Source organism: Ciconia boyciana, chromosome 3, assembly GCF_034638445.1.
Source record: "Ciconia boyciana chromosome 3, ASM3463844v1, whole genome shotgun sequence".
NCBI lineage: Eukaryota > Metazoa > Chordata > Aves > Ciconiiformes > Ciconiidae > Ciconia > Ciconia boyciana.
In genome coordinates, this window is record NC_132936.1 from 34,594,279 (window position 1) to 34,614,942 (window position 20,664).

The following is a 20,664-nucleotide window of genomic DNA, read 5'->3' on the forward strand; positions in this document are numbered from 1 at the left end:
CTACAACTTCTTTACTTTCTGAAAGGGTGAATCCCACTGATGCATTCATACTTGCTTAGGTAAAAATACAGCAGCTGTTCCACTAGCTACGAACTCCAACACCCACGCCAATACTCAGGAATATGTTTTCATGATAATGTTAAAAAAAAAAAAGGTGAAAAAGAAATAGTATTTAACTTAGGTATTAGCAATTACAGGTTATTTTGCAGTGTTAAGAATGTACTATGAAATGTCTTAAGAAAGTGCTAAGAATGGTTGATTTTACAAATTATTTCTGTCATTTTTGCTTTCTTCAGTATTTATATTTCTCTCAAATAGAGCAATACAAATCAATCATGCCAGTTTGTTGTTTGTGCCTCTTTCAACTTCACAAACCTTGCCCTGTGATTTGGACTGCAGTGGATGTTTCTTTGTTTAAAACAATTAACTTTATGCCAACAAACCAGACCATGCCTGTAACAGGTTTGTGAAAGAGCTTGTTTCCACAAGATTTGGATGGATCTGGCCCAAGATTTAGGGTTGTGTAGAAGGTGGGGGGATCTCTATGCACACAAATTCCTCTGGCTCAAGGGAGCTGAATGCAGATGCAGCCTGGAGGGAGCTGAATGCAGATGCAGCCTGGAGGCAGAAAAAAGAGTTGGGCAAAACAAGAGAGGCAGGAAGAAGTGGAGTGCTGGCAGCTCTGGGGGACCATGAATAACTTAAGTTGAGCTGATTTACACTAGTAGCCCACTGCCACGTCTGACTTTCCCCAGTGCAGAATAAGAGATAAAAAGAATAGACAGTAGGTGAATGGGAGATGGGGATGGCGGGGGTTACAAGATATTATGTAACAAGAGACATAGGTACAAAGGAAAGCATATACTACAGATAGGGACAACGCTGAACAGATAAATCTACAATAAAGAAATCAAGCATCTGTTCCACTTAATCAATGGGAAGGGTTGCAATAAGGTCTTCAGCAGGTTACGAAAATGCTGACTCGGATTGCTGCCAAAACCAGTGGTTTACTTTTTTCAAATTTTAAGTACATGTTTGTTTTCTTGTTGTTTTCTTTTAAATAGAAGCTTCTATTTGGATCATCCTTGAAACGCTTTGAGGAACAACTGAGTATTGCGTCAGCCAGTTCAGATTTTTATATTGGTTTATCTTCCTTCTGGAGTGAGTTATTAAACTCAAGGTGGCCACCATGCTTCTGTGTGTACTGGGGGATCCAAGCTCATTTCCCAGCTTGGCAGTCTGAGTACGTGCTTTGGTCATGCCTCAAATCTGATTTGGGAGGAGGCCCAGAGTGCTATCAGCTCCCATGGAAAGGAAACCCGTGCACACAGGCTTAAAGGAGCCACAGCATGTTCTAGTCAGGTACAGGGACCAGGGCTGCAGAGCAGGCTTCAGAGCCCATCTCCCTCACTATCTGCATGTTGCCAATAAGTACTTTTTGAAGTCGTATATGCAGAGAAGTGGTAACAAGTTCTTTATCTTAGCAACAAATTGATTTGTCAGTGTTACTGACATATTTCAAAACTTCCATGTGCCCATGATTTCAAAATTTTGTGTGTTTTTTAAATTTTACAGTAGAGTTTGCTGTGGATTTTTAAAGTCATGAAACCTACCACAGGGATACTTTGTGTGTGCACATTGCGAAACTCATCCTGAAGTCTGAACAGAAATAACCTGGAGACTCTCTGTATTATTTCTGAAACGATTCATCCTGGTCCAACACCAGTGTGAGTTCTCTCCCCTGTGCAGCACAGCCAGCTCTCCAATGAATGCTCCCCTGCCCTCTCATTTCCCTTGTCCACTGCACTGGGGTATTCTCCCATCCAAATCTCATCACTGCTTTATTCCTCTGCCTTTGTGCTGGACATTGCTTCTGCAAAGTTTCTTCTCCAGCTTCCACCTCTCACTTCCTCAAACCAGATACTGGTTTTTTTTCCCTGATTCCTATCCAGAGAGCATCTAAGCAGCACAGAGAGATGAAGCTCCTGGCTTTTGCACCATAGAAAGGCTAAGTGTACATACCTCTAGATAGCATTGTAGCTGTAGCTGTTTGTCATTGTTCAACTTTTCTTCTTAGTATGAAGACTGAGAGTGAAGAATAGATTAGATCTCTGTTGGCTTCTGGGATAAGTGCAGTTCCCTGTTGCCCTGCCAGAACCTGCTGTTTGTGCCCCAGAACAATGTTAGTTTTTAGTTTTTATGAGATAAATTTTCATTTCAACTTATTTTTCAGTAGCTTCCTTATGTAGGCAAATCTTCCTATCATTTTAGACTTTTAGACTTCTTCCCTTGAAGTTTGCATCATAAAGGGTGTGTAATATCTTCTGGTAAGGGTTATAGCCATCTGAAATTTTTATGCTGATTTCTTTTTGTTCTGTAGCTTACTCCAGCAATTAATAGTGCAGGTAAGACTTGGAGGATTTCCAAATAGTACTGTTTGCCTGCACCTCCTTTCTGGCTTGACCATCTTGAACAGAAATATGAACTGCATAAAGAGCAAATTCTGTGTTTGTTGCAGACATCACAGAAAATGCTGTAGCCTGTGCTAAGGCATCCATAGGTTTTCTGTAGTTTAGAAAAGACCAATATGGTTATCAGTTTTGATCACAGACCAGGTAATGGCACCAGTTGTTTGTGGCATTAAGCCCATACTTGGGTTTGAGCAAGAATGTCCTTTTAGAAAGGTATTTTCACTTAATGACTGCAAGTGATGGAAAATTGTTCCTGCATTTAACCACCTGACTTTTAAACATATGTTTTGGTACTTACATATTTATCTGACTTTATCTAACTTCTTCTTAGCTACTAGGCATTATTATACCTGTATCTGCTAACTTGAAGAGCCTTCTACTGTTAGAAATCTTCCCACAATCAAGCCATATTTGCCCTCTTTTTAATCATTTCTTAAATCTGGTTCTGCAAGACCATGTCCTGGACTATGTATAATTCTCATGACTTCTCCCTAAATCTTTTTTACCAACATGTATTTACCAGCTTTGAATTAAAGTCTTCCTTAGATAAATTATCTTCCAGTTAACATGCGTTTTTTTTAATGTCCTAAAACTCCCAATCTCTGTATGGCATTTAAGCATTTGTTGTTCTTTTTGTAAGCATGAAGGCTTATTTTCATGTACCTTGCCAAAATTTCCCTTCTCCTTTCTTGCTTTATTATTTGCTAGATAGCAACAAGTCTCCACTTCAGAGAGAGGGACATTTTTCTGGAGATACATGTGTAGCATGTACAGAAGTTCAGCTTTGGGTGGAAGGTGGTTTTTCTTGGATTTTGGTGATGGTCAAGAATCCAAGATGGTCACATTGCTACACAGAAAGTAGTTTCAGTGCTAAAACAATTCTAATCCTTTTTTCCAAAAGGAAAAAAGTGAGTTCTTTTTAGATGTTAATTATTGTCAAGATTCAAAGCTTTCCAAAGTCTACAGAATGTAGAGTCTCTTTGATGATTGTTGTAATGTGAAAGAGGTGGATATCTAAACAGGTAAGCTCAGGAATTAAAAACTAGAGCTAGAAAGGCAGCTACAGCATTTTCACTGTTCCTTGCTAGTTCAGTATTGCTGCATGTGGTACAATCCTTATTTAAATGCGCCCATATGTTTCATCCATTCTGCAATGAGCTTAATAGATAGGTGTTTATAGCATCATGGCATTTGGGAAATAATTTTGGAAATAATTTTGGAAATAATATAGTTTAGTCCCTCTTTCGAGCCTTAAATAGGGGACTGAAAACCTCAAAATTACTTCATTTTCTTTTGCACTGGTCACTACTGTATGAACAGCTTTTGTAGCTCTCACTGATTTTCATAGGATTGGTCTGTTGTTGATACCAATGCAGGTTGAATTTATTTTAAAGTCAGATTTCGTGCATTGCTAGATTCACATTCTAGATTCTAGACAGCTCTAACCTCTCTATCAGTTAAACAGCATATAGGGGTTGAAATGTGCCCATACCAGTTCTCTGAGGACAGAAATAAAGATGAGGACTGTCAACTAGTTAATGCCATCAGATATAACTCTATAAACCTTACCATAGTGCTGACATATTAAAAGGAGTATATAAATTCTTAGTAAAGAGATAATCTCTTAGAATAATTAAGAAATGGCCATCTCCTTTAAGAAAAAACAACTGTTGGCCTGTCATAATTTTCTCTGAGGCTAGGTTGCAGGCTGAAAATGAGAGCTGTAGCTATTTTCTTTAGTTTATTCCCTATCTCCTTTAAGTAATATATTACGGATTTGCATATTTTAGACAACCGAAGGAGAGCATGTGTTTTATAGGCTGTCACTAAAATAGGAAAAGCACATTCCTTATGATGGAAACATTTACCAAGAACTGCCTTTAAATTAATCAAAACTTCTTTTACCACAAGAAATACAAGCGAGTTTTTTAATTACTTAGGAGTAAAAACCCAACTATTCCATTATGTGCATACATTCTTTTACTAATACCGTGATCACCTCTGCAAAGATGGGAAATCCAGATGTATAGTTGTACTTCAAACATATAGCAGGTTTAGAATCCTGTAAGATCTGTTAGGAATTACAGTACAGAGTGCACAATCTTCACAAGGATGTTTCTTGAATGACATATGAGGAAGAGATCCAGGAGGAGCTGATGGACCTGCTAGCCTATGGGATAGGAGATGGTCTTAATCTTTGTAGACTGTGTCTTCTTCCTTTGGATATCATTCACCGTGGAAGCCAGATGGGACTTAGCAGTGAGTTGAGTAATAAAATGAGTAATAGCTAAGGGAACTTTTGTTTGTTTGACAGAAGACCACATTGGGCAGTTAATTCTTGGTAGCTTGGTATGGTGGGTTGACCCAAGCCAGCAATTAAGCACCCATCATCCACTCACTCACTCCACCCTCCGCAGTGAGATGGGGGAGAGAATTGTAAGAGCAAAAGTGAGTACATCTCATGGGCCAAGATAAAAACAGTTTAATAAGTGAAGAGAAAAAATGAAAAAAACCCAACCAACAAACCCACCACCAAGTGATACAAAAACAATAACTCACCATCTCCCACCAGCAGACCAATTCTCAGCCAGTCTCTGAGCAACAGCTACCTTGGAAAGACTACCCCCAATTTTATTGCTGAGGATAATGCTATATGGTCCGGAACATCCCTTTGGTCATTTGGGGTCAGCTGGCCCGGCTGTTTCCTCTCCCAGTCTCCAGCCTACTTGCTGGGGGGTGGGCAACGTGAGAAACAGAGAAGGCCTTGGCGTTGTGCAGGCACTGCTCAGCAATTGCTAAAACATTGCTGTGTTATCAACACTGTTTTAGTCAGAAGTCCAAAACTCAGCACCTCCACAAGAAAATCACCTCCATCTCAGCCAGACCCAGTACACTTCGGATTACAGGAGTCAGACCAGATAATAAATATATTAATGGAGTTGAAGTGTAACATTTTGATTCCATTCGTATGTCTGTCTTTTCTCTCCTGCATGGCTTGATTGTTTTTGTACATCATTGTTGTACAACCTTCACATGGTTTACATAAGAAGACCCGTTGTAGTAAAAGCTGTAGCTCTAAACTTGCGCTCCTTATCTAAGCAGTCTGCTTAATGAGTTCTCTTCTTTCAACTACTTCTTACACTGATTGATCTCACATCTGAATCAGCAGCTCTTGAAGAGATGAGAGTGATCACTCTTTCAAGTGTGACTTGTGACACCAAAGAGAGTAACATGTTGGCACAACTGATACTGATGGTAGTTCTACCACTAATTTCAGACGCTAGTGGTAAATCTCCATATTTTGAATTCTAGGGCCTCTGTAGAATTTAGAGGTCTTGGGATTACAGTGCTTCGATATGTAAATTACTGTGTAGTCCTACCTCTCAAGAGCTCCAGGAGAAGCACTCTGTAAATACTGATGTCCTAAAAGAAAGTAGAACCATATTTTTCTGAGAGACAGGTTAAGTTCTTGAAGCATTGTTTATGTCAAATTTTCGTTACCTGTGGTAACCAGCTGTGTTCCAAGAAAGCAATGTGATCGTATGGTGGTGTTACCTATGGTTGTTACAGCTTCTGCTAATGTGCTTTTGCTCCTGTGTTAGACTTTTTTCTGCTTCTTGTGATTAACATGTAAAGAGTATAACAAGCTACTTACCAGGCAGACAAATTTTTCCATCACAGAATTAAGCTAGATACAACATATGTTCAGATGTGCATGGTAAGCAAACCTGAAAGGAACACAGTTGTATTTCCTAGAGCAGACTTACATTTCACACAGTTGCTTGCTTAGAAATACATTACCAGCTAATTGGTGAGCTAAATACATTTTACTCCATGCACAAAACTAAGTTTCTCCATTAGAGAATTTAGATTTACTTCACAGTCCTCATTAATTGTTCTCATGTTATTTTATATAATGATATCTTATGATGCAAAACAGAACATAAACATGGGGTTGAGGTTCAGGATTTAAACGTAACAAAAATCAAGCATTGCTGAGTTAAGGTTGAATATTTACCCAACCTTGACTGCAGTAGTTTTCACGTATAGTCGCCGAAATAGCATCTCATTACATAATAGAATATTCTTTCTCAGGTATCATAAGTAATACAGAGTAACATTCTTTCATATAAATTATTTAGTATAACGTACAGTTGACAGGGTGAAGCACCTAAAAGTCACACAATGAAAGGGTTATTTTTTAGAGTAACTGTAATCTGTGCACCATACACATTTAGGGCTAAATTTTTAAAGGGGTCTCAATTTTCCCTCTGATTTTATATCCTCAGTCTATTTCATGCATGTATGATAGGATTAAGATATCTGAGTTTTTGACTTCAGTCACTAACTGATATATCTTAATCCTTTCATATCTGTCCATAAAATAAGAGGCCATCTTTAAAAATTTCACCTAAAGTGCTCAATTTTGCCTTCAGATACCTCCATGCAACTTCCATTGAAGTAATTGGAGCTGTGCCTGCATATCTGATGGTGGAACTGGACTCATTGCAATTAAGGTACACATTTACCGACATAATTAGTCATCTGGAATAATCGCTGGGCCCAGTGTGACATTCTGCATGTGCAGAATTTCCTAGATTGGACCCTCTGCGTGTGGGAGGTTGAAGGTTACGATAACTTTATTTCTTGCCTTAAATTTGTAGCTATAGCAGAACTTTAATGTCATTTGCTGTATTTAATTTTCCTATTTTAAGTAAGAAATGTGGAAGGAGGACATGAAAACAACATATTTTTCACAGTGATGTCTTTGTATATTTTTTCATACCCAACCAGCACACAGACATTCCATGATTTCCACGAACACTTTACAGATGGTACGTGCATGCACAATTGTGATTTGTGCAATAGCACGAATTTAAAATATGCAACCCTGAGTGTACTGCTTTCTTTTCATATCTTTGTGCTCGCAAAGCACAGACAAAAAGTAGATGTGTAAAGAATCCCACAGTTAACTAGCAGCATAAAACCCAGATATGACAACACTGGTACCTCTTAATTCACAATAAAGATCTGTAAACAACATGATAGAGTACTTATTTTCCCCTAATTTAAAATTCTCTGTGTTTTGTGATTGATTTCATGCAGCTTTTAAATTGGTGTCTCTCTCCTGTCACTGATCTGGGGAGCGGCTGTTTACAAAAATCTTGACTTTTAAAACTAATCGTTTTGGAGAGTGTCATAGAAATCCATGGTTGGCCCAAAAGCAGAAGATTTCGTGGAGGTTTTCCCAAATAAAATGCCAGTCTTGAATTTGTGACCACACAAAAAATTCCAACTAAAAGAAGTTGTTCTGGGATGTTATAACCTGTTAAAACACAATGAACATAGTGAGTACTCCTGTGATTTAGAATAGTGACTGATGAATATTTGGGTCTTGTTCTAGAACTGTTAAAAAAGTGCCAGTTTTCAAGGTATTGGTTTTATCGGTATTCCATTTATAGTGCTACCAAGTTTAAGAATGGCAGAATATATAGTATATAGTATCCTCTGAAAATTATCCACTACCACAATGGTTAACTTATTTTAAGGAAGCCTTAGCCCAGGGGCTTTCACACCACTCTTTCCGTTAGTGCAAGGTCATCTTCCTGTGGCAAGCACAGCCAATATTAATTGCCATAACTCGTTCAAATTGAAGAAGATGCTCTTTATAGCACCACAGCTTCTTGAAGGTTTAAGATTAGATTTTGTTTTTTAAACAAACATTGTCCAGACAAACATTGGAAATTGAAAACACAAGAACAAATAATTTCTTTGAAGTAGAAGTGAACATTAGAGAGCAAAGTAGTGCTTTTACAGGACTTTCTGTAAAAAAAAAAAAAAAACAAACTAGAAAATTACTGTATTTTTTACTATGACTGGTTGAATGGAGAAATTATTCCTCTCAAATAATCTTTAGCTATGGTAAGCACTTATATTTTAAGATAGTAGTAGGAGTTAATTACTTTAAAAATAAATTTTAATACCTGTTTAATGCATTAATTCTTAGAATGCTACTGTAATATTTTCTACATTTAAGCAAATACATGATTAGATGATCATGGATTTATGTCCCCTGCATCCAGACTACTTAACAGGTTTATAATTCAGCTTATCACCTAAATTCTTTCACTCTTTTCATATCTGTTGCACCAGCTTGATTATGTATAAGAAATTGGGATGTCTGCCCATTTTCAGGTAAAGGCTCTTGCAATGGAAGTGGTTGATTTCTTGACATTAGTGTTCCTTTGTTCTGTGTTTACACCCTGCTTGTTCTACATGTTTGTACATTTCTTTGTTTCGTTGAGATGGAAATAAGTTAAAATTGTTGCTAAACCGTTTGTTTTTCCAAAAGGTTTTCACTATTTTTAATTGATTTTCATTGTGTGTTTTTGCAGCAAGCTTAGTAGTGGAGGAGCGAACGAGACAGATGAAAATGAAAGTGCACCGTTATAATCAGACATCAGGGTCTGGTTCTAGCCAAGAACATGAGCGTGAGCAATATACCAAGGTAAAGTCAGTAGTATTGAAATGATACTTTGGCTTGAAAATTGAAGGCATAAACCTGTTTATTTAAAATATTATATAACCCTCAAGAACACTGTGTTATAAAGCCTGACAGAAATGTCTTCGAGTAATAGCTTTTTAACATCGTTTTTACCCCCATCTGATGTGCATTAGACTTAGTCTTTGATGTCACCTAAAATGAATCTCCAAAAAGCAGAACACTTCAAAACTAGCTCAGGGAAGAAAGATCCTTCAACAGCTGTTAAACAAAGCCATGTCACCTCTAGCTTAGGAAGTCCCTGGGCTGCAAATCCCTGGAGGCTGGAAAAGTGGACCGTGAAAGTATCATTGTATGTTGGCCTATTGTATGTTGGCCATTGTATGTTGGCCATTCTCTAGGCCCTTGCTGTTCTCGGACGTGTAGAGAGCTAGGCAGAATTAGATCCAATCCCATGCAGCTGTTCTCATATTTGTATAATTTTTTTGCATTCTAATAATGTCACAGATAAAGTATTTCCTTTCTTGAAATACATACTGATTACTTTGATCTCCTTTTCTAATGAAAGTGTAAAGATTTCCTCTGATAATTAAGTGTACATGAAATTACATTAATGAAGTTATATAGAGGGACCTTTTTATTTTCATTGATAATGCTAAAATGATATCCCATAACCTTGTAAGTTTAAAACTGTATAGGCTTCCGAGCAAACTGCTGAAAACGTCTCACACATCTCCACTGCCACTTACAAATCAAGTTGTGAGGGGCTGGAGCTGAACTTTCTGCTAAAGACATTTTGCCTTGTGACATCTAACGGAGGGGGAACATTTGCAGAAGTCAGGAGCGAAAAAGTTTAGTTAGATTCTGTGTTTCCTTTTAGAGATACAGCACTGTGTTGGTGTAGGCAAAATAAAGGGCAGGAACAACACCAGTGGTGACTCAGTTGTGTGGGAAGCATTCCTGCAATTCTCTTCTTCCAGTGCCATGGAGAGTTACGTGCTTTCAATGAGTGACCACAGGATGGCAGTATGAATGTAAAAGTCCACGGTACAAAAATCAGACACACATAGCAACTGTGTGCGTTAAAAATAAGGTCTCAGAATAACAGTAGTTGGAAACAAATCACAGCTTATATTAATTTAGACTTTCGTGCTTCAAGAGCCACATTTCAAAGACTTTCTTCACATCAATAATAACTAAACACTTGTATTTTTATTTCTATCTTTTAAAAGAGAAGAACTTTCCATTTGTGAACCGGTGCCATACAGAAAACAGCAAACATTGTCAAGCTCTCAACAGCTGCAGACATCAGAACGCTCCTGGCGTTATTGCCGTAGCACGGCCACTGGACTTTCTGTCCCTGCCCCTCCAGGGTCACTTCCCTGTGTTTTGCAGAATTGATGCATGCTCCTGGAGGCAGAGGTTAAAATAATGGATAAGCGAGGTACTCAGCAGAAACAAAATCAGAAATGTACTTAGGAATGGGTAAATAGGCAATTGAGCATCTATCTATCTTGTACTATCTAACAGATTTGAAAGAGTTGTTCAAGATCTTGTTACAGTTAAATATGGAAACAACTTTAATAAGGATGTTTCTTTTTTGAGACCACCCTACTGTGAACATAGAACGTAAATGAAATAGTTCTCAAAGGGAAGAGAAATAAGAGAAACAGGGCTTTAGGTCCTCAATTGCCAAATTGTGTGATATCAATGCTATAAAAAAAAAACCAAAACAACAAAAAACTATTGGGATGGAAATTTCCAATTAGATCATCTGTCAGAAACCAGAATTTGTATACTAATTAGAACAGCTCATTTGATATTGGGTTTGCTGTTACCTTCACAAGTCGTCAACTCAGGACAAGAGGGTGAGATGCAGTGTGTCTCTGTGGTACTTCCCAGCCAGTTAATGTGTTAAAAAAATAGTAAAAATGCATTTGATCAAGTTTGCAGGAGAGAATGGTAATGTGTGATCTGGGCAGGTTGACCAAACATATACCTTTGTTCATTGTCAAAGGCCAGTTTTCTGATTTGGATTAACTGTCCTTACAGATTGATTCAAATGTTCGCATTTTTTCATTCTGAAACATTTTTTATCCTGACTCTCTTTAATGTTTATCATAAGCATTATTTTTGCTCCTCAATATATTTTTCTTATTGTGCTTATGTAAGTCCCATGTATGGTGAAATAGTCATTGGAAAACATCAATCTGCAATGTTACCAGTTTCCGTTATCCTCTAGTATCTAGAGTTTTCTAGTATCATCTTTAGTTTTTAAATATATGTGGAAATGAAATCAAAATTGAAATCACAGCATGATGAGTACTAGATGGAAAGAACTCTGTTGAAGTATTGTTTATTCAGAATTTTTAAAAAAGGTATGACCACAACTTTAAGGAAGCAAATTCCCTGTCCATTGTTACAAGAAAAATGTTTTTGGGGTACCTGGTGTTCTGAAAGACATTGGCTCTTTTCCATGCTAAAAACAGTAGTAAGGAGAATTAATGACTTGTACTGGACTTTAAATCAAAAAATCTTTAACTTTTCCTGTATTTTCTAGATGAGCATGGTGTAGTCCTAGATAAGGTGGTCCAACCTATAAGAAATTTTGAAGTGCTGAGAACAAATTATATTAGCACATTTTAACACTCTGTAATATATTCAGTGATGTAGCTGTTTGCTTCATATCACTATGGTGATAGTCATCACTAAAAATGTTACTAAAGCAAACTTTGTGCTACTGTCTTTCTTTACCCTCAGAAGATGCTGAAAGAGTCAGGAAAATAAACCAGACAGATGAAGATTTAGACAGCTCTAATGAAAATGTAGTAAGTCATATCGGGTGGTACAGTAAAGCTGATGACTGAGACTTCTAAAGGCTTCAGACTATACCTAATTTCTGCTGCCAAAATCTGTGAAAAGTCTTTGAAAGCTGCAGGAGCAAGACTTACTTTAAATGAAAAAGAAAAAATGTTCAATGGTCTAATAGACATTTTGGAATAGTGAGAAAGAAATATTAAATAGCTATTAAAGAAATGGCAGTTGCAGGCAGAGTTTGTCCCTCTTCAACAGAAATGCTTCTTTCTTTCCCAAGTAGCGGTGTTTGCCCACTGCTTCAGAAAATAAGTATTTATGTTTATTAGAGAAATTACGCTGTGCCGTATATTGAGAAAATATTCCCTTCTGCTTTTCAGAGCAATCAGCTCGCATTTGATTCTTCCACTATTTTAGCATTTGCAAATATGCTTGTTTTATTACACATAAAATTCTCTAAGCCTTTCAAAAATTTTCCTTCAGCAACTGGATCTCCTTTGCAATAGTTAATTATGTGTATGCAAAATTAATTTCTTAAATTTAAATATGTTTTCTCTTTGAAACAAGCCTTTTTTTCAGAGGTATCGTAACATGGCCGTTGCAATTTCCAATCCATTTCTGGTGCATTTCTTCCATTTTTGTAATTTCTCCCACTCAGTTTCTCAATCTTCTAGTCTCAGTAAGCAAGCACTAGTTTTTCAAGCATGCACCGTGCAAGTTATTGTGTAAACATTTTTGAACATCTGTGTTTTAAACATCCATTAATGGATTTTGAATGGGTAACTGTCTGCTCTACAGCATTTTTGTAGGTCTTGATGGCTGTTCCACTCTAATTGTTTTGAGACCCTCACAGAGTTCACATGCTTATTTCCGCCAGTTCCAACGGCAAGACTCCATAATTTATGTGAAACAGTTAAATTCTAAAAAGCAAATAATAATAATAAAAAAACAACAAACCCTCTGTGGATTTGGCAAAAGGGTTTAAAGAAGAGCTTGAAACATCTGTCTCCCTTCTTTCTTGTATATTGGTAAGGCTGTAGTGGCTAGTATGCACATATTTGTGCTGTTTCAGTGTTTGAGAGAATCAAAACACTTTGGTAGCATAATTCTGTATTTGCATAGATATAAATGACAGTATATCTTAATTAAGCTCTTAATTCAAAATACAGTAAGTTTTTTATTCCAGATGCCACACACAAACACCATGTTGCAGCTGCTCCAGCTTTCCAGAGAATGTGCAACACATTTTTTTGGAAGGTCTGTTTATTCAAGAGAGTTTCTGATCAGAGCACTGTAGTATGTACTTAAAAGGACATCACTCTATATTTAGATGCACTACCAACTCAGTTAACACTGTATGTGATTGGAAAGCATTTAGCATAAAGGTGTAATCATAGCATTAGTTCAGTGGCACTCTGTGGATTTAACTTGATAGTTAATGTCTACAAGGAAGGGCTGGATAGGAGATTCGGGATGATAGGGGACTGATTATGTTAAGTTTTATGTGATGCTGAGCAAGGCACCTAGGGCTGTGTATAGAAAATGCTCTTGGACATTGATGTGATGAGTATCTTGTTTTGATCCCCCTTCATCCACTTTCAAGAAAAAAATATTTATGATCTATCATATTGATACAACAGTCACTCCAGTCCAGTACTGGTAGGGTTTCACAAAATTCAATGAGGTCCATTCATTCAACTCGTGGGCTTCACTGCAGTTTTCCCATGGTTTGACTTGCTTGTTTTTACTGTTCCCTGTTAGGAAGTTGAATTATGTTAACAGTAGTTGAGTTGGATACAATTATGGGAAGAGTTACTTAGAATTGCTGCTGCTTAGTGGGCTCTGGACCATCACGTGAGCTGCTCCTAAGACACAGACCCAGATGCTGATAGGAGTCAGAGATGGGGCCTGGACACACGCAGGTGCTGACTGCGGGGCCATGAACCCCAGCAGCATTTGGAGGAACTGTGTGTGAGCAGTAATAAAACTCGATGTGTTTTGTGCATGATTCAGCATTTCCTGACAAAATTCCTTGTTAGAGTAAGGTGCCTCAAAAGATAGCTGTGACTTGCATAAGCCCCTGGATGAATCTAGCCCTTAGTGTTTCTGGTCTGGATTTCTCTTTCCTCATTTTAATTTCCTCATTTTAATCCCTATTTAATTTTCCCATTTAATTTCCTCATTTTAAGCATTTAATAAGGCACATATTTTCAGAGGTTAGTCACCTGAGGCTTTTTTGGTAGTCAAAAGAGGGCACACTCCTTCGATTTTCAAAGCTCTAAACCAGTGTATTCTTCATGCTTTTGGGAGATAAATCTAGAAATATAATTACTTATTAATATGGAAGATAATATAATTATAATGGACTATTAAATGACTTCTAAAATGTGCCTTATAATTAGTAAAATTGCTAACATTGTTAGTCATTGAGGAAACGTAAAAGTATTCATGAAGTACACTCTTTTGGTTTACGTCTATGCTCTTTCCATTGACGTTAACACATCTGCAGTTCATCATACCCTTTTTTTTTTCGTTTTGCTGGCATAGAAGAAACAGCAACTCCACAAGTGGTAAAGTGAATGGAAGGACTGCATTTCAGCTGTTTATATTTTGGATAGTTATATTGAAAAAAATTCTGTCTTTGTAATGCAGAAGTAGACAGTGAAGATAGATTGCGCATTTGAAGATAGCTGCTATTAATGTTTGAAAAACCAGACCTACTCTTTAGGAATTGCTATCAGAGTTGCTGCAAACTTCAGCAACTCTCCTAATGTGATAAATAGCGCACCTCGGAATAGAAATGTTACATAAGCTTTAACTCTGTAAGACACAGAGTTGAAGGAGAAGTGATTGCACTGAAAATTCACTTTATTTTGAAGCTTCAGAATTATTTTTATATAATATTTGAATATAACATGGCAGGGAAATTTATTACAAATACATGCAGAGTTATGAAGAACAGTAGTTTTCTAGATGAGCAGGACTGCATCATATTACTTTTGAGCCCAGTTGGAAGCCTTCAGGCATTACTTTAATGCAGATACCAAATAAGTGGACCTTAGGCCAGGACATTTTTCTGCTGAATGATAAGATCAGGTGTATTGCAACAGTAAAGTGTTCTTCTTTTAATGGTCACTGATTTGTGGAAGAGTACTGTTTACTTCTGTCTATATTTGAGGGGAAAAATGTTAACTTCAAAATTGCTTTAATTTTGTTCATCTGTTAGATAAAATGACTGTTTGATTATCAGATTTTACTGAAAAGGGTTAGGTAGGGAATAAGCAGGAAAAGTTGTATGCCTCCTGTAGAGGACACTGAATTCAGTAGAAGCAGCAGCTATAGGAAGGAAGAGCTAAATCCGGAAGAAGAAGTAGTAAAATGTAAATGCTGCAGCACTCAGCATTCACTTTCAGCATCACCACTTTTTGTGCTAATCTCTATTTCTGTGAAGGGAAGGGTTTTCAGTTTCTTGGGAATCACAGCCCTGGTATACAGTATAAAGGGGTAGTAAAAGCTCAACCGTACCATGAAAATCTCATTTAGGAAGGGAAGCTCCATCTTTTATGCAGTAGCGCTGTGATTAGACTACCAAGGCAAGTGGAAGACATGGATTCAGTTTTTTCTTTGTCTCCCATCTCACCATAAAATTCTCTGTTTACCAACATATGAAAGACTGGCTGTTAAGCCAGTCTGATAAAGCAATTCGATTTTGTACAGACTGCTGGACTATAGGGAGCAAGACAGAGTGAGGATATCTACATAGCCCCCACTCATGGGGGATGATACCTGGGCTGAAGACCCTGCAGCAATAAATGGTTTCATATTGATACCAAACAGTCATTTGATGGGAGATAATTCTAGAAATATAATTACTTATTAATATGGAAGATAATATAATTATAATGGACTATTAAATGACTTCTAAAATGTGCCTTATAATTAGTAAAATTGCTAACATTATTAGTCATTGAGGAAATGTAAAAGTATGCATGAAGTACACTCTTTTGGTTTACGTCTGTGCTCTTTCCATTGACATTAACACATCTAAACAGTCACTGATATACAAGCTGGGACTTCTGACTTCTCTCCCAGTATCCTAACCAGTAAGCCAGACAACCATGCTTGATGCTTTCTCTCTCTCCTCCCCATCTTTCCCAGCCCATGTATGTAGCCATTGAAAGGTGAAGCAAATTCAGTACAAGTGAAACAGAGGGTCTTCCACTGCCCCACATGGCATATATAGTCCACTGTGTTCAACTTTGTTATTCTGCGGTTGAATAATTAATTGGGTGCTAAACAAACAGGCAGATTCAGGTATGGCTTGGTACAAAGGCCAGCAGCCTATACCTCCCTCAACACTTAAGTAGAAGAAAGGCTTCCAGCAGGAGGGAGGAAGGAAGTCACTGCATCTGGCCTTGATGGTTCCCCTGATGGGAGAGCTCAGGTGGTGCCAGCCTTCTCCAGCAGCACGTCGTGCTTGCTCAAGGACCACATGAATCTTCTTCTACCATTCCAGATTCGCTGTATGCACTCTCAAACGAAGGGCCACAAAGAGAATGTGGACTTGTTGGTGAGGAAGAAAAGTAAATAGACATCATAATGACAGAGGGGGGAAGTCAGATTGTCTTCAGCAAATACAAGTAAAACATGGAGATATTTCTGAAACGCTCTGTTACCATGCATAAAACCACATGTATTTGAGAGAGACTGCATGATTATATTTTAAACAAAGTATTTTAAAAATCTCACCTGCAGAGGAATGATTTCTAGATATAGTTTAAATATATAGGAAGGGTGAAATCCCTATTTCACTGAAATAAATAGAAATTTAGTATTTAATAGGATCATTATTTCTTTTGCAGATTGCAATTCTATTTTAGCTCAATGGAAAACCAGAACATTCCATGTTTTCAGATGCTTTTCATATTTTTTGATGCCTTATTTTAGGAAAGCTTAAAGGATTCATTAGGAATTCTGTGGGAATTTTGCATAAAATATCAAAGCTGGCTCAGGAGTGAGACAGTTTAACTTAAACTGGAAAAAATTAACCATTCAGTTTTCCAGCCTCTGAACATTTATGTTTAGTGTAAGTAAAGTTTTCATAGCTTTTATTCTTGCTTTGAATTTTTTTTAGACTTTAGAAGAAAAATATGTCATCTAAAGCAATTTAAATGTTTCATTATTATGAAATAGAGCTGATAAGAATTAGTGTGCTTTGTATTTCCATTTCAGAGAGGTTTATTTTGCAGTCTCAAGGAGGGCAAGCAGCAAAATTATTTCACAGACTCTACAAGCCATTTTGAAAAGGTGGTCTGAATAAATGTATCAGCATAGTCTCATCTTAACTCCATTGGTCATTTATATTCAGATAAGTCACACAAAGTCACTTGGAAAGACAATCTCCAAATAAATCCTTGCTGTAGTTGAAAGTATTTTTAAATACTGGAGTTCTTGAGTCCTCTGTGTTACCCACTTTATTAAGTCAGAGTTCTGCTGCATCTGTTTCCATGTCAATGCCTGTTAGACGTTATTTGAGCTCAAAGTCATCATGCTCCAAGCTATTCTGAAATCATCTGCAGAGTTTCATTTAGTATTTGAAGCTGAAAATTTACCTTTAGTAAACCAGAGCTTTCTTTCCCACAGATGTTTTTATTCAGTCAGCCAGTGCAAGCCCCTCACACGGTGTTGCTGATAATTTCCTCAATGCACACTCCTCAGGTCAAACCCCCAGGTTTTTATTCATAAATTGGTTTGTGTTTTTAATCTTGGCGTATGCCATCCAGGAGGTGTGAGTAACCTTGAAACACACGCTGAGACACTAAATTTGTATAACCTCCATTTCTCCTACAGATTTCTATATTTATAGTCAGTGCTTAGTACGCTCTTTATTCCCTCCCCTTCTCTACTCCCATTAACTTCCTCATCTTATCTTAGATGTTTTACCAAGAGGTTTCTAAATGTGCTGTGTAGACCTCACACATAGTTACTGAAAGGCACCGGAGCAATAGAAGATAAACCTGGCTTGAGGACAGGAGGCCTGATACATTAATCTGTACAAACCCGAGCTTGTGTTTGCCAGCCTTTTAAAGTTACATCATGACATTTGCCAACTGACTCAGCCTGCAACCCATTGCGTAGTTGAGCTGAGGATATTCACAGACTGTTACAGCTTTGTGTATAATTCATAAATAAACTTTTATGACTTGAGATTTTACAGAGCACAGATCTGGAAAATGAACTCCCTAGAGTGTCTTGTCAAAAACTGCCTAGTGTTCCCACATGTTAATAGTTTTCCCATAATATGCCCTGGGAAGTATACCACTGGTTTAGTCACTTTACAGCCAAGGATACCTTGCTCTCTAATGATAGTGGGTTTTAGTTTTGTGAACCTGACAATGATTTGATCCTCATATCTGTGTGGCTGAAGATTTAGGTAAGTGTGACATTGCTAGGATTGAAGCTTTCTTTTCATAGAGTCATAGAATCATAGAATCATTTAAGTTGGAAAAGACCTTTAAGATCATCAAGTCCAACCGTTAACCTAACACTGCCAAGTCCACCACTAAACCATGTCCCTCAGCACCACCTCTACACCCTCAGCATCACCTCCAGGGATGGTGACTCAACCACTTCCCTGGGCAGCCTGTTCCAACCCTTTCGGTTAAGAAATTTTTCCTAATATCCAATCTAAACCTCCCCTGGCGCAACTTGAGGCCATTTCCTCTTGTCCTATGGCTTGTTACTTGGGAGAAGACCCTTTCAGGTAGTTGGAGAGAGCAATAAGATCTCCCCTCAGCCTCCTTTTCTCCAGACTAAACAACCCCAGTTCCCTTTATATTTGCCTGAATGATGATGTGGGTAATACGAGCATTATGTAATAGGTGGTGTGGTGTCGCAGTTGGTTTTAACTAATCAAAGCTTCTGCTGTTAGCAAAAGGGTAGTAATTTCTATCCCCGCCCAAATATTCCTCCTACTGGGTCTTCTGCTTGTTCTCACATGTGTACACATGTTAAAAGCAACTAGATTAGATCTGCCTGAAAACAAATACTATTTTTGCTGAGTTAGCTTTCTGCCTGACTAGTCCTCTAGTATCACGATACAAAGAGATATTTTGCTGTAGAAAATGTACGTTTTTCCTTTTCTGATAGAACTTAGGTGTTGAAATCAATCCTCAATGTCAGCTTCACATAGCATTACATTTCATTCAGACTCATACACAGTTCTTCTGTTCCAAACTAACTCTGTACAAGTATTTCATAGCATATTTTTTAGTATTTGAAAAATTGAAAAAAGGTCTGTAGCCAAATAGATGGTATGCATGTGCTTGAGAAGATGTCTGTCCACTGCATAAATATTTCAGTATTATAGTTCCAGTGTACTAAAGAACCAGCAGCCTATTTCAATTCCAATACTGTAGTTTATTTCAAGTGTCTTATTTAGTTCATAAATACCATGTTTGATTTCTTCACTAGATGTAAAGACATTATTTAATATAGGCGTTTCTCTGAATTTCATACAATTTTGTTAGATCTAAAAGCAGTTAGAGAGAATTGTCATACTTAGGTCATTTGTCTCAATATATACGTTATGTTTTGATGAGACTCCTCACCCTTTCTTTTCTTGATCTCTAGTATAATATACAAACAGATCAGTACAGAAGTTGTGATAACGTCTCTGCCAAATCATCAGATAGTGATGTCAGTGATGTGTCAGCCATTTCCCGAACCAGCAGTGCCTCACGCCTCAGCAGCACAAGTTTTATGTCAGAGCAATCTGAACGCCCTCGGGGCAGAATCAGGTGAGTTCTCAGTGCAGCTTCAATTGTATCACACCCCCCCTTTCATTTAGTGCCAAAATACAACCAGAAATTACTGAAATTAGATGACCACAACATAACAATTTATGAAAAATGTCTATGCACATACAAATCGTCTTCCATTGCTAGCCTAAGATGACAATATTTTTGCAGTTGTGCATCTAAAATAGAAAGCAAACTTCCCACGAGGAGATGACAGATTAATGTATTTGTGGCAAGTGGAACTTGAACACACACTATCATCTCATTGCTGGCTATGAATCAGTGTAATCTATATGCCAATAAGGTATTACAGCAGAAATATTACTAGATTTTTCATCTAAAGACGTTTCTTTTATAAAAGCTCTGTTTGTCTTTCCTTCAATCTATGTATGTATTTCCCTACCTACCTGCCTTTATTTTGCTGGTTTTATGCATATGATAAATTACTAGCTTTTAAACAAGTATTTGTATAGTAATTTTGATATCTCTGGTTCAAAAGTAGTTTAATTCATTTGCATTATCAATAATCAAATATCTTTTTCATCCTTGATAATAATCTTGGTTTAATGCTTTTTTAGATACACAGATTGGTTCCTGTCTTTATTTAACTTGATGACAAAACTCCCGCCAGCTATAGTGGCTGTAGGATTGGCATGGTAGTCTATGATTACATCTACCAATGTCTGAACTCTCAAAAATTTGACTTTAAGTGTTGTAAGACACAAGAAGAATTAGGAACTATAAAAAAACTTATCCTTATGGAGGAAATCAGTCTGATAAAAGTCTGGATGGCATCATTTAGTACTTCAGAACATTTCTAGATAGACTCACTGTCTGAGAAGTTCAGCCGCAGGCTTTTTGATCTGTTCATGCAATGGGAAGCGATGTTAGGGAAACTCAGAAACTGGCCTCTATGTATGAACTAGCTCCACCTCATTTTTTTGTCACGGAAAGTTCACAAGGGTATTCAAAATCATGTTTCAGATTGGTGAAACTATAACCTGACAGTTGCAGTAATCCACAATCCAGCAGAACACTGCAGTGGAACTGTATATGTATTTAAAGCTATTAAACTGTT

At 37.3% G+C, this 20,664-nt stretch overlaps 1 protein-coding gene across 11 annotated transcripts in view; it reads left to right on the plus strand.

Moving 5' to 3' along the window:
* Positions 1 to 20,664, plus strand: part of RIMS1 (regulating synaptic membrane exocytosis 1) — a 355,711-nt gene that overhangs the window by 261,800 nt on the left and 73,247 nt on the right. For 7 of the 11 annotated variants that reach the window (XM_072855284.1, XM_072855285.1, XM_072855274.1 and 4 more), the window contains 2 exons: positions 8,867 to 8,979; positions 19,420 to 19,586. The exons of 3 other annotated variants lie outside the window; for them this stretch is intronic. In XM_072855284.1, coding sequence (XP_072711385.1) covers positions 8,867 to 8,979; positions 19,420 to 19,586 — 280 coding nt within the window. Of the gene's footprint in view, positions 1 to 6,934; positions 6,989 to 8,866; positions 8,980 to 19,419; positions 19,587 to 20,664 lie in introns of those variants that run through there. One more of the 11 variants, XM_072855283.1, reaches the window with a different exon arrangement.